General features: G+C 35.6%; 1 protein-coding gene across 2 annotated transcripts in view; it reads right to left on the minus strand.

Annotated features, from left to right (window-relative positions):
• Positions 1 to 1,228: 1,228 nt before the first annotated feature.
• The window catches only part of KDM4C (lysine demethylase 4C), a 275,997-nt gene continuing 261,642 nt past the window's right edge, over positions 1,229 to 15,583 (minus strand). For both annotated transcript variants that reach the window (XM_037373478.1, XM_037373479.1), the window contains 3 exons: positions 10,070 to 10,189; positions 6,115 to 6,207; positions 1,229 to 3,345 (listed from right to left, as the gene is read on the minus strand). In XM_037373478.1, the coding sequence (XP_037229375.1) occupies positions 3,169 to 3,345; positions 6,115 to 6,207; positions 10,070 to 10,189 (390 nt within the window). In that variant the 3' untranslated portion in view covers positions 1,229 to 3,168. The remainder of the gene's footprint in view (positions 3,346 to 6,114; positions 6,208 to 10,069; positions 10,190 to 15,583) is intronic.

Genomic DNA, 15,583 nt, shown 5'->3' on the forward strand with positions numbered 1-15,583 from the left:
CTTTTTAACTGAAAACTTTTAACCACTGTAGCACAACACTATATTGTAGAGCTCCTATTAAGCATCAACAAAATTACTTTGCTGCAGTAATACAAAAGCAAATATGTTTCAAAAGAAGTAATCTAATTTTTATCTAATTCTAGTAATTTGATTTTATCACACCTTAGCTGTAGCTGTGGAAATCACAGTTGCAGTGCTAAAGCATTCTACTTCACAAGCCAGCATAAATTCGGGTACCTCAGACACTTCCTTGATGTTTTTCAGATGAGCAAGAATATCATGAAAAAAAACAATTCAGTGTATCCTTGTCAAACCACTATTTTGTGTATGAACACTCACAAGCACACTCATACCCGTCAGGACTCTTAAATATCCAAAACAATTACTTCGCCATTGTATGTGTAAGATAATAGAAACAGCATGGTTCCTTCCTGTCTTGAGGTGTGCAGCGCTCTCTTGCTAAGGATGTTCAATTTTTATATTTCTTTTATCCTAGAAAAACCACCACTGATTCAGTTAGCCCATTTAGGTAACACTTCTGTCTTCCTACTTACTTTGCTTTTCCTCACACAGACAGTCTAAGTGAAATGGTCATGAATACCACCATGTTTTTTCATCAGAAAAGACATATCTGGCCCTTACACCAGGACAAAAATAACACATAAAAGGTTTATGGAAGCAAGAATGTGGCTATTGAGAACTGGTTACACAGACAGCAACCAACCCTTTTTTGGTGCTCACCCACCCAATTCAGACAGTGGCAAGCTCCTGCTTCCCCAGCCCATGGCACACCCACCACTGCATGTGAATCTGCTCTCTCACATGCCTGAAAGGTCCATATCAATACCTGACAAGGAACTGAAAAATGTGGCTTTTCAGGAGTTCTAAAGAAACAGGAAAGCTCTTTCTATGCCAGTTGTCTAGCCAATCCAGTTTGCAAGGGCCATGAGGTCTTGAGACAGGAGGCACGAAACTGCGATCCTGACAATGACTACGCTTTTCTTTTACACAAGCAGGTATTTTATAGCACCTTACAAAAGTTAGAAATCATTACAAAGCTTTCTGGAACTTCCACAGTAAAGATTTTTTTTTTTTTTTTTTTTGATGAAATGTAGAAGGGGAAGCAAGCCAACTAATGTTTTTTGCATAAATGTTGTAAAAAAATTTTGCAGCACTTTAATCAGCAAATTTCAAGGAACTTGAAAAGAAAGATGCTGGAATCATTATATAGAGAAGACACAGTTTATTCACAGTGTCATAACTGATCCAAGAACATACATTCAATCTCTAGCCTCTGTAATACCACATAGCATCATCTCTTTAATTACAAAATATATGTATATGTATTTAGCTAATTAATAACGTCATAGCTGTTTTAAACCTTCATGGTGGATCACAAAAGCACCCTTATGCTACAACATCATTCTGAAACGAAGCATCAATAAATAGGTTATCAACTGCATTCAACTCTAGAAGGCAACAGGAATCTTGCATTTTGCAAATACATCATTAGTTTTTATTTTTCCTTTACAATAGCAGAAAGAGCGCTGATATTCTGAAATATGCTAGGCAGTACCCAGTACAACCCACTACCTCTAGAGAAAGTATTGTCAATTAGAAATACATTCCAATTGTCACAGCTAAGCAGTTTCTTAGACTAAAGGGATTCTGAGTGATTTCATGGTACAAGAAAAGATAGTTAATGCAAAACAGAAAAATTGCCAATTGAGGTGACACATAGTAAATGAAAAGATTTCACAGTCCGTTCAAAAAAAAATAAGAATAATCATGCCAGGGCTACAGTGAAACAAAGATCTGTGTGTTTCAGTATATAAAGGACAGGGCTTCTCACAAAAAATTATCTGGGTCCATATACTCAGTTTTTTTTGCAAGCAGAACCCTGGAAACAGCAGTGCTCAGATTTAGATTGGATTTTGAGAGGGTTCTTTTTCCTGTGGCAGACAGTCAGAAATCCTGCTGATGGTCCAATTTAGAAGAAACTGATGATGTCATTTTGATAAAGCGCCTGCCTAGTTTCACATACCCAAGCGTTCAGACAAATTCAGGCTTTCTTCTTTCTGTGAAACATCCAAAAAGGTCAGGATCCCAAAGACTGAAGGGAAATAGACAAGAAATGAAAGTATGGTCTTTATCAGGTTCGCATTTTAACACCAAGCCATCTGAGTGTCTGTATGTATATTCTGTTGTGTTCAGGAAACTACATGCATATTGCATAAAGTGAGGTTTCTTGATTTCTATAGGTATAAAATAATGGGATTGAAAATCACATCAACAGAGAAAATGCTGCTAGTAAAAGGACAGTACTTGTTTGTTTGTTTGTTCGTTTGTTTGTTTTAAAACATTGTTACATTGATAGAATATTATTTTAACAGGAAGACCATAATATATTCATTCAAAACTAGGCTATTAAGCATATATATTTAAACTCTATTTTTTTTTTACACATAATGAAAGGAAATTGTATTTTACAAATAGGTACTTTTAATAGATCTTTTGAAAACCTTGTTTATAAATAACTGCCAAAATCTGTCCCTCTAAATATACAAAATACCTTTGCTGCACAGAAGGTATCGCTCTTAAAAGCCAAAAATACCTAAGTCAACAGCTGAGTCCACATCAAACCCTATTGAAAGCAGCAGTGACATAAAAATGTAAAAGCACTGCACAAATTTAAGTACAGCTTTTGTTTAATACTGTACATATTTGCATCTCTTTTAAAAATGTTTTATAAAAACTGCTATTATTGAACTTAACAATTATTAAACTTAACATCCTTTCCTGTCTGCAGAAAAAAAATGAGTCACTGAGATTATCTCTGTTCACTAAGATTCCCCTTCTGAATGTGAATCTTCTCTCATAATACAAAGGGCATTTTACCACTTAATGCAAGCAAGACTGAAAGTTTTGTTCAGCATATCACTGTGTAATCCCTCTTACCCTCATTTGTTTCCCCCTTAGTTTCATATTTCAAAACATTACAAAATCTTTAGTACATTAACTGGAGAAATCAGAAGTCAAGTACTTCAGTTTATGAGGTCGGTGTATGGATTAGTTCATTGTAAAAGTGAGTGTTCAATTAAACCAAAACCAATTGCAAATAATCCTGCATGCTTTTTTATCAACATCCCCCTCCATCTCTTGCTTCCTTTATAGCCCTTCCTGGTATTTCTTCTGGAATGAGCTTTTTAAGAAGGTGCGGTATCCTGGATCATCCACATATTCATTCTTAAAGCGGGAACTCAATACTCTCTGCCTCTTCTTCTCTCCCAAGATAGTATCTGCTCCACAAAATGTGTCTTCAAATCTCATGACAGAGGCTGTAGACTAAAACAGACGTTAATTATACATACAGCTTCATACAGGCCATCATATTCTGGCATATTTTAGGCAAGTTATATGGAAACACAGATCTATTTCACTAGATAGTATCAAGTTACCTACATTACTGATTATGCAATTAAAACTGTTTTCAGGAAAGTGTCTAAATATTAAATATATATATTGCATGCACATTTAAAATATAATTCTTAGTATTCCATATTTTGCATGTACTACTCATTTAATTCTCTAGGTCCATAGTATTCTTTAGAAACACATGACTAACACCAGTTGCTAGTTTTTATTTTATCCAGAGGTCACACTCTGATTCCAGGTGAAAAACAGCAACATGGAATTGATGCAATTGTTGGGCAGGTTTGATCCTAGCAGTACCAAATATTACCCACTACTCTGTGTTATTCAGAAAAGTTTTAAATGCAAGGTACTACAACATGGATCTCTGAAAAGAAACCTGCACACTGCCTCATTTGTGAAGAATCAGAGTCACAAGTTCAGTTGTTTGTCAGCAAACTTAAAACAGTTGTGAATCAACTGAAATAAAGCAGCAGGACAGCAAACAGCAAACCATTTCAAAAAAAGCAGTGGCAGAAATTTTTGGATGAACTTCCACTACTGGAGTCACGGTAAAATTCCCAGGATTAAGAAAAGCATCAGTTAGAAGGAATTGGTGTCATTTATTTCAAGAGATGGAAACACTGCCATAAGCTGTCTTTAACTGCACAGTCTTCAGCTTGAGGTTCACATGGAGATGTTGGACATAACTTGAGAACTAAGGTACACATTTATAGAATTTGAGGCAATAGTAGAAAATAATGGAAAGGTCTGAGCGCAGGCTGTGGTTTTATTTTATATAGTCAACCACATTTGATGTCTTTAACCTATACTTAACTACCCTATGAAGTTAATATGTGTCAAATAAGAAAAAAATAATTATTGACCTACAAAAATTCAAGTTTTAGAAGTAGTATTAACCCAACTATCTTTGCATTGTTAAACTTAGGGAAATGCAACACTTTACATTCTACAGTTTACATTACATCCTTACATACAATTACAGTTTACATTCTACGGAAGATGCAGTTAATTATAAATGCTTTTTACACATAGTCTTTAAAATAAGAATTGGTAATGGAATGTTTTTAAGAAAAAATCTCATTGAATATAACCAGATGGTTTATTTAATGTTTTCCAAGACAATTATCTTAACCCTAGATGGTCAGGATGCCAAAAAATGAGTGCACTTATCCCAAATACATTGACAAAAAAGCATCTTAGCCAAGAATATCTGATTATATTAATACCTTCCATTAAAAAGAGCTGCCCTAATCCTATTCTATTCCTTCAGTAAAACAGAGCACCCTGCTGGTTAACACCCTCTTGGCAGGCTAACAGCCCCACATTTCTCTGTCTCTCTTTCCCAGCTTTACCACCTCTTTCATACATGACGTCAATCCTGTCCTTTGGCACACTGCTAGCTTCTGAAAAATACAGTATCCATGTTGGGGTTGGCTGCTGAGAACTGGATGAAAGCAAATGATGATAATAACAATGATGGCAGCTTCATGTGGCAAAAAGCATAGAAAAGGAGAAGTTGGACTGAAACCTTCTTCAACTACCTCACCGTGTAATGCTGTCAGTCTACCAAACTCATATAAGCTGAGGTACCTGAAGAATCTTTACACATCATTCCCCTACAACTTGCACCCATCTTTGAAGAATCAGCTAATTAATGTCACATAATGGACGTGTGAACAGGTATTGTGTATGAGCCCACCTCCCTGCAGTAATGAAAAACATACTGTATACTGTGCTCCCTTTCAAAGCTTCACTGAAAGATTCTTCAAGAGGAAATTTTTTATTCACAACAGTGAAATATTCCTTGTTCTCAATTATGACAAGATATTTGCATTTTCACACTTTGGTTTTACATGTTAGGAAAGCTAACATTTGTCTCGCAATGCAGTTTTAAACGAACAGCTCTAAAATGGAACATGGACATGAGAACAACATAGTGCTCTTCTAAGAAGACTTAGTAATGGAATGAATTGCACAATATTTAGCATTAATGACAAACACAGGTAACAGCAATCATCTTGTCTCCTCCCACAATTGCATGGTAGAACTTTCCCTTTTCAAGATTTAAGTGTTACATTCTTTATGAACCTCAACACTTTTCCACATGGCATACACATAAATGACTAGCTGGTTGGTGGGTATTTGAAACTGCAGGAAACAAAAAATACAGCAAAGATTTGGTTTTAAACCAAAGACCATTGAAATGCTGATAAGTCCTGCCAGTGACATTAATGAGTTCTGATTAGGCACTTTGTTTCTTAGAAAAAGTTAATTGCATTTTTATTAAATTTAATGCTTTAAAAATCACAAAGCTCTGAGCTTGGAAAGTTTTGTAAAAAGTATACACATGTTATAAGTATACTAAAATAACAGAATGTCTGTCAATTTAAATATTTACTAAGTTAACAATTCATGATTTGACAGATGATCAACCAAGCTGTCGCATCTAGGAGAGAAGAATTATGTTTGACAACAGCATTTGCCTGTACTGGAAGAACAACTAACCATTTTCACTAGCAAATAGATGCTTGCACTAATTTTTATGCTGATTTAGCCAGTTTCCAGGCTTCACAAAACATTTATCTGATTTTAACTGAAAATACAGAATAAAGCCAAGGATACTATTATTGGCACTTTGAGCATATCTATATTATAAAGTTATCATCAGAAAATACTTACATATCGTGCTTTTACTCTCTTAGGAAGCTCTTCATCTAGTGTATAGATCTCTTCTCTCTTCATTACTATTTCAGAACCATCTTCAAACTCAACCTAATTGAAAAAATAGGTATTTAAAAATAAAAGTGTAATTTAACTCTTGCAGGATGTTTCTGGGAATGTCTCCAGACAAAAATATATGTACAAACACAGATGATTTATACACAAATATTTTGCTGTTCATTTAAGGAAATGAAAGTAGGATAAAACACAAAAAAATTATATTTCTTCAGAAATGCAACACATAAGAAGTTGAAAATAATATTTAACCAAAAAGACTTCAAAATCTACACTGACACATATAAAATAAAGTAAAATGTATTAGATTAGGAATGCTGAGCAGTAACAACACTGACAACATCATTTTGTAGGAATGACAAATTAAAATGTCTTTTATTTGCCTCTCATTTTTTTACTTGCTTCTAATAAATAAAGAATTAATTTTAACATCCTGTGATTCAAGGTTGAGGAAGACCCTGTCAAAAGAAAGAAAGTATGAGTGACAACTAAGGAAATACCAGTTAACAGAATTTTATTGAATCTGATGGAATTTCTTTAAAATGCTCTGTTCAGAAGATGAAAAGCTTTATCATGCTTAGGTTTAGATTTAATCCAACATGAACCCCGTTAGCAGAAAATGAGAAAGGAAATGTAACTAGGTGTAGGGAATGTTAAAATGCTGAGACTTGGAAGCATTTAAGCTTTTTCAGTAGGTGCTGATTTATTATTTTTAATACTCCATTTAACAATTCCGAATTTCAGCTATTATCTATGACTGCAGTTTTAGTTCCCAAAGAAACTGCACTTTAAAGTTTGGGATAAAGTTAAAAGAAGTCCCATTCTACATTCTTAGGTGAATTAATGAGACTATATGAATGACAACAAACCTAGGCTGGAAGAATCAGCCCAAATAAAAACATAGGAAAACACTAATTTACCAAAAGTATTTTTATAGATAAAACTGAAAAATCATATATTTGAACTTGTAAATAGATAGGGTTTTGTAGGTTCAAATGAAAACCTTGTCACGATGGAGTATGTCAGATTCATTGTGCACAGCTGAAAAATCCAATACACTGTATCCAGTCTCAAAAGCCAGGGTACAGATCTATGAACATCTTCAAAAACAATTTTTTTACAGCATTTAACAAGGATGCATAAATCTGGAACACACTTAAAATCCACAGAGCACAGATAAATAACGAAGTCACAAAAGTCATCCTTGCTCCTCTCTGTTCCTGTAACTAACCCTATAAACTTAGTCTGTTAGTCAAATGTCAGAGAAACTTAAAGATCAGTTTGACTTAAGATTATTTAATAAAATGATGGCAATTTTAGGTATTTTTCACCAAGATGCAGGAGCAGCCTCTCTGCTATTCCTGCTTCTTACTGCACAATACATTTGATACTATACTTTTGCATAATACAGTTGGTAATGTTTTTTGCATCACTGGTGAAAGAACTGGGCAGGAAATGTACTCTGCCAGCTCCACACGATCAGAAAACGAACTCCTGAATGGGCAATGTTTTTACTGGTAGTGTGCAGGAGGAAGCAACTGCTTCATCTGGTAGACTCTGGTAGGCTTGCAGTACAAAATAATTGAATGTTTACTATGAAGAGTAACTGCAAGTTCTTCCGCTGTAATTCAGCATACTGTACTGGAAATAAATTTGCCTACCATTAAAGAAAAACACAGCAAGAGCTCCTCTAAGACTTTCAGTACTATCATGATTCATGCAAAATATAAACCCACCATCTCTAATAGCTCCAATTTAATTCAGACTGCAGATACTATATTTCAAATAATCAATTTTATCCAACAAGGTATTTTATTTGGACTTCTGCTGCTGTGTCTGCGTAGTATGTTGTTCCCTCCGTAAGATTTTCTTTTATCAGGACATCATAAATTAAAGGGTCAGCTGGAATTGTTAGAAAGTAATTAAGAGAGAATGAATAATTTCAGAATCTTAAGTGCAACTCAAAATAGTGAATGCCAATATCAAAAATGATCAAAAAATCAAAAGCAGATCACATTAACAATTCCATTTGAATACCTGCTTCATTTGGCATGTATTACTTTGCTCTGGGATTGTGTAGGATGCTTGGATGACAAAATGGATGATACAGATTCTGGTGCATTGTGTCACATATAGATCCTGCATGCACAAGTACTGTCACGTTTGGTACAGATGTCTCATGAACATGAGGACAACTCACAGATCTATCCAAGTAGAACAGATTTCCCTTATTAGATCAAAACACTAGTTCCAGAGAGTCCTTTGCAGTCTATCATTTTGTCATACTATCTAAGAGATCATACAAAAGACTTGGTAAGAGAATCTCAAAGGTGCAAAAGAGATCTCACAATCCAGACGAAGAATGGAGTATGTGTATTTATGGGTCCTAGGAGCTTTCAGACAGGCTGTGTAGAAAGACCAGAGGAAGAACTACTAATGTGTCTTGAAGTTAACCTTGCACCTTCCATGTCATAGACTGTAACCTGTGGCCATGTTGTGGCAGCCTCCTGTCCCTCCCTACAGATTGAAATACTTGTCTCCAAAGTCCTATGTAGTGCAATCTGGACTCCCTCTAATCCTTATTCTTTGGTATTTCACCATGATAGGGGTTGTTACAAGGGAGTTTACAGTAATCTCCTATGACTGCTATGCTCCAAGGAACGCAAAACCTCACTGAACCTGGGCTTGCTAATCCATTTTCCTTAAACTAAACTGGTTTCATCACGTTGTTCAAGAGGTCTAAAATAAGACCAAGAAGTTTGTTTTGACTATGTCAGACCCCTTCAGACATGAAAGATAACAACATTCATCTAATCTTCCTCACAGTATTCCTCAGAAGACCAGCAGTTCAGAAGATTAAATGATTTGAAGATTAATGTTACTATAGAACAATAATCTTTATATTTTATAAAGAACTTTTCACCTTCACAACATAATACAGCTGCTAAATATAAGGGAAGAGGTAAGATTTAGAGACTAGCTCAAGGGATCAGGCATTTGAGGACTTTAGCTCGATTTCAAGTCATTGGCAAAGTGAGAAGGTCAATGCAGCAAGTCATTTAGCCTCCCTGTGCCTTAATTTATCTACAGATATAATAGTAAATTTGCCATTTTTGTAGAGTAATGTGAAGCCCTCAGATGAAGAGAGTTACACAAGTGAAAATGATTATATATATATATAAATGAAATGTACCTAGATTCTCATTCTTTCAGAAGTGCTATTGTTATTGTGATTGTTTTATTGCAGTTTCTACCATTCAAACTGCTGACTGATTTTTCTCAAAGGCAAGCACATAAAAAAACAACTATTGTGTCTCTGAAATCAGAAGTCAGCCTTTTAGCCTTGCCTTCAGTCTTCAGTTCCCTTTTGACTTTGCTAAGGATAAAATGCTCCTTAGATTATGTTTTAATTAATTCAAAAGTGCCTCAGACAAATCAAAGTGGAGCTGTTTATGCTTTTCTTTTTACTATCCTCCCTTCCATCCTTTTATGAAACGCCTAAGGCTCATTGTAGTCACACACCAATACTTAACTTTGTATCATTAATTGTATAATTACCTGACAACAAATAAAAGTAAATAACCTGGAGAAAATAACAAATGTTATCTTTCAATCTTAATGTTCCACCAGTTCACCTGAGTTCTTATTAAATAAGCCATTTTCTTGATTTCATAGGAACAGGTGAAACTTCAACTCCCAAAGAGTGACAGCACTTGTTAATGGTTTAGTCAGATTTATTTATTAGTTTAAATCCATTAGCAGCTAAAATAAAAGTCTGAACTCCAGCCTTTTGCAGCTTCGAAGGTGAGGCTGGCCTCTCCAATGCTACAGCCAAATAAGCAATTTGCAATAAAGACATATGAAAAATAGGCACACAGTAATAAATACAGATACTCACCTGATACATGTGAGCTGTGTTTGTTCCCAGATACTTTGCACTGTACAGTTTTCCATCAGGCCATTTGACTTGGACGACCTCTCCTTCTGCAGGTGGGCCCAGCCTTAGGCAATCTCTGCTCTATTTACAAAGAAAGATGGATTCCCATATCAGTGAGTAAGCCACTACACTGAAATTACCAGTAAGCTGCTTTTTACAGCTTGATAATTGGAGGAGATTTATTACCATGTGTGCTTCAAGTTTTATAATCCTGCTAATGGGCTAACAGAAGATACTGTTAGCCTTTATGAAAATGAAATACTGACCAAAGAAAGACTTTCTTTACAGCTTGATGCTGCATTGGCATGACAACATATGCATAAATCAGATAGCTACCAGCAAATGTGACACATTTCCCCTAAAATTAATTTCCATCACACATTGAAAATAAAGATCACTAATGGTTTACATATTCAAGTAACTCATGTTTTGTTAACCACAGCGCATCTTTGCTGCATGCTGACTTTGCTGACTGAAACATACCCCAGTGGATCTCAAACTATAAATGGTGAGAATGCCAGTAAGTTCTTTGCTCAGCTTATGGAGAAACACTTAAAGAATCCAAATGCTTACAAAAAAGAATTAGGTAGATATTATTTATTTTTTCCAGAAGATATGAAGTGTTTTGTTTCCTGTATTTTGGCCAAATCTTGTGCCTGACTTGTTGAGTATGTCAGAGCAGCACAGTTTGCGCTAATTGCAACACACTCTTGTTATGATTTCTTTTGTCCCATACACTCAGTATGACCTAAATGACTCATTTGCAGAGCACACTGGCCACACGCCTGTAACAGCTGTCCACATATGGAAAGACACAAAGGACTAGAAGAGGATTGTGTCAGGTCTGCACTCACCAGTTCCTAGGAAGCTCTCTCTGCCGAACACACACACACTAACAAAGGCATCTATACTTTGTACCAACTGCATCACAAGACTCATCACGTAAATTAGCAGTAATTTAGTGGAAAAATTAGAAAATTAGAAAAAATTCTTCTAGGTGTGAGAGGACTTACCCAGTGACCATGTTACCGGAGCTCACAGCTAAGAAAGAGGCCTAGACTGACAAAACAGAAAGAGGCCTAGACAGAGAAAAAACAAAGCCAAGGACCTGGTGACAAGGTCCTGCAAGACCTGGTATGATCTTAGGTTGCTGCACTACCATTACCATTTTCAAAGTCTCAAATTTACACAGAATAATTTACAAAAATACTGTAATTTTGAGTTCAACATTTCACTTCCAACAGGGGGCAACAATCAAACAATCATCATGACAAAGAACTCAAAAAGTGGGAGCAAAAATGCACCACACTGATCCTTACTGGGACATCATCTTGTTATAATATCATGCTAGCCAAATCCAGGCTTTACAAACTGTTTTTAATCATGTGTATCTTAATCCATGAATTTGATTCAACACATGAAAAAAGATGTGAAAAGCTGGATTTTCACAGAAAAACACCTTCCTGCATGACAACACTGTCTGTCATCCCTCAAGTACTGGGCCAAGGGGACAGCTCTAAAATATGCTCTGCATGTTTGCCTGGCAAAGGTTGCTGTGAAAGACACAGAAAGACGCAACTTTTCAACTTCGCCATGTATTTGAGGTAGTAGGTGGCATTACTGTATTACCCTTCCCAGTGTTTCCAGAAGAGGCAAGGGGAAAGGTGAAAGGGGAGAGGGGAAATGGGAAATAGATGGCTGCTGCCGATTTTCCAGCAGTGGAATATTTATGACTTCTCAGGGGACAGGGAATGCTAAATACTATCATAATTCTGATTATAAATTAAATGAGACTATATTTTTAATGCTCTTTCCTCAGTGATGACTGTCAAGATGGTTATTGTCATCGTCATACTTCTTCCTCTATCTATTTACTGCTAAAGTGCAAAAAGGAGTCTTGGCTAAGTGTCTTAAACAAAACTTTTAAAATGCATCATGGAAGATAGCAAATCTCCTGAAAACAAACAATCTAGCAACAATGTAAAGCCAAACATTAATTTTCCAAGAACAAAAGCCCAGCATGAATTGCTCCCTTTGCACCTTGCAGAAGCAAAAAATCTCACAGCTTCTCTATGATAGCTAATTGAATTGCTCATATGGAAAATTAGAGTTCTCTTGCAAATAACTAGACAAATAACAATCCCATTCTTCACGTATCACCACAGTGTCTTAGTCTACAGAACAATGTTTGGGAAACCTGTACTAAAAAGTTTTTGCTAGTTTCCATCAGAGCTCCTACCTTTTATTCTCATGTCACATAACCATTTTAGAGATTCCTTTTTTTACTGCAAAAATAATTATCACTATTTTTTTCTGGGGAATGATTAGACCCATTTCTTAGACTAACAAAATTGCAAAAATGCATCCTCACTTCTATGGCATATAATGAAAAGTCAGAGATCAAGACATGGCAATCCCTCAACATTCCCATACAACAGCTGTAAATAACATACACTGTGGCCTCAATCTACATTCAGCTTGTAAACCATGTACATTTCCCATACAATCACACAGTATATTTTCTTCTTCACAAAAATGGACAAAATCGTGCCTATCTGCACTAAAAAGCCTGTTCACACAAGTGTCCAGTTTCATATTCAAGTTGTTTCACAGCTCAGAGCCACAGCTCCAAGCACCATCAGTTACAGAAGTTTGCTCAAGGACATTATCAGTTAGGTTTCAGTATCTCCAAGGATAAACATTTCACCACCTCCCTGGGTAATTAATCCAGCATTCAAAAACCCTCACGGTGAAAAAGTCTTTTCTAAAGTGAAGAAAATTACCATGTTAAAGAATTTCCTTTATTTCAGTTGGCACCTGTTGTCTTTCATCCTTGTCACTCTGCACCACTGAGAACTGCATGGCTCTATCTTCTTTACTTTCTCCACCAGTTATTAGTACACTTGGATTAGATCTCCCTGAGTCTACTATTTTCTAGGTTGAACAGTCCAAGCTCTGTCAGCCTCCCTTCCTATGACAGTCCCTCCATCACTTTCATATCCCTTCACTGTATTTGCTCCTTACATATGTCCACGTCCTTCTTGTACAGGTGAGCCCATAACCAGACACAGCACTCCAGATATGGTTTCACCAGTGCTAGCTTTACAGACATTCAAAAAGGTTTTTTATGAGCAAAACCCCGTAAAAATAATATTAAAACTTTTTTTGTTTTTTGTTTATTACAGGTGCTGTTTTCTGGTTTTAACAATATACATTTTGGGGTTGCATTGAATATGCATTGAACTAAAATAGTAAGCAATCCATTCACAATAGATGTTGGAAAAATATGTTGAAATTCTGGGTTTGTCCTATGCTGTCACTAAGGAATTCTTGTGTACAGTACTACAGGTAAAGTAGACTTTTTTTGCTGTTTTTCTTTTATAATATTCCTTTGGGTTTACCACAGAGGTTGAGCATTACTTTGGTTCATTAAGGCTGGACAACGCATTTGCAAGTAACAAATTCAGTTACAGTGGCAGGGTTGAGACAGACTAGGAATAAATGTGAAGCCACACTAAGAATAAAAGGGAAGTCTGCACCTGAAGCATGCATTTGAATCCAGGAACTCTGAAATGTTGCAAGATGCCCATAATCTGAATACAGTCACTGACACCTGAAGAAAATACCTTAATTTTTTATTTTTTTTTTTTAAATATACATTCAAATGCTTTCCTAAACTAAGCTTAAAAATTATAGATATTCTGGTCTAAGATGAACTTACAAACTTTTGAGACTATTCTCCGAAACTGTCAGAAACAGATGTTCCTTGGATTCCTACAATTTTATTTTGACAATGTTTTACCTGGTAATTATGGTATTAAACTCAGCTATTTCAAATTCAACAATTATTTTCAAAATGATAATAATATAAGAGCATTTGACTTCTAGGCTTGATCCAAAGGAGCCACAATGTAAAACAAATAATGCTAATGAATTCAGAGGAAACTGAAAACTCTGCAGTACAATTCTTGAAGTCAACAGAGCAAAATTGGCTCATACCTTGAGGCACTCGCTAAAAGGATACTGTAGTCCTTTCATGTCAAGATGGTAGTGGGAAAGGATGAAATTATTCTGTGACTACAAATATCAGCCAATGTTAATTTACAGGGCCTCTAGTCTGACAGAAAGCTAGATAGGGAGGAAATCTTAGAAAGGAAAATATTGGCATGGCCAAGGTAGAATATGTGAGTATTTAATGAAAAAGTTTTACGTTTCAGGGATTTTTACCCAGTGAGGAAGGCAGCAGTTGAACAAAAAAGACCTAGAGACTGAAATACATTATTTAATAACACTTTGAAAAAAGTATTTTCAAGTTCAATACATGAAAAGCAAAAAGCTCTCAAAAACATTTCTGAATACTCTGAACACACAAAACCGCCACCACTTCACTCCTTTTGAATCTAGCAGCAGGGAAAATTTTTCATTAGCTTGTACAATGTTCTGCCTTTCAACAGTCAGCTTATAGCTCAATGTTTCACCTTTCAGGAGCTTAAATGGAATAATATCTTTCCAAATCTGATTCAGTCTTTGGTGAATGTGTAATATGATTGCTGAAGAAGCGATCAATTAACTCCTTTAACTTACTGTAATGGTCATAAAGATTAATATTGTCTTTAATATCATAGCAATAACACTGGTCATTGTATCTCAATAATTTGTCTGAAATAAGGAATATGTGGCTCCTACAGCATCTTTTAGAGGTGCTATAAACCCAATAGTAGTCAAATATTTAAAACAGTTGCTAGAAAACAATCATATTTGAATACAAAAATGTCAATACTTGTCTATTCAAATCAGCAACTTCATCAGATCACCTGGCTCTTGTTAACTGTTTTGATGATGTGATCCTACCCTGACTCAAGAGAGGACAGAGGAGTTGAGATGATGATGAAGGTCCCTGATACAATCCCACACTTGCTAACTTAGACCAATATGTTCTGCTTTAAAAGTTGCTTTTGCCTCCCACTCATACATTTGCATGAGCATTCGGTGGAACTCCTCATATTAGGATGAAGAAAATCAACCTTCATTTTGATCAGATCAGAATATTTCCTGTGGGAGATTACTAAACTCAGCTCCCACAGCTGTGCTTGTACAGTGGTCTTAATAGGGAAGAGGAGGCAAATTGTGAGGTAAAAACCATTTGGCATCCTTAAGTAACAATCTGAAGAACCTCCTCTAAAGCTGATGAATAACACTGGAGACCCATTTTCCCTGAGCGTAGCCTTAAAACATTCATATATACCTCTTATGTACCTCTATATAACAATACAAAAGAAGATTGAGATTTATTTTTCCAGGTATAAGAAAATAAGGCCAAACACTTGGAAAGATATTGAAGGAAATCGATGTATAGTATACAGTTTTAAGTAGGAATATTGTCTGCAAGTGGTTCGCTCTTGAAGTTTACTCTTACTCAGCACTAACCCATCCATAAGCATAAATTTTCCCCTTATATCTGCACTGTTTTACAAA

This window comes from Falco rusticolus, chromosome Z, assembly GCF_015220075.1.
Source record: "Falco rusticolus isolate bFalRus1 chromosome Z, bFalRus1.pri, whole genome shotgun sequence".
Lineage (NCBI taxonomy): Eukaryota > Metazoa > Chordata > Aves > Falconiformes > Falconidae > Falco > Falco rusticolus.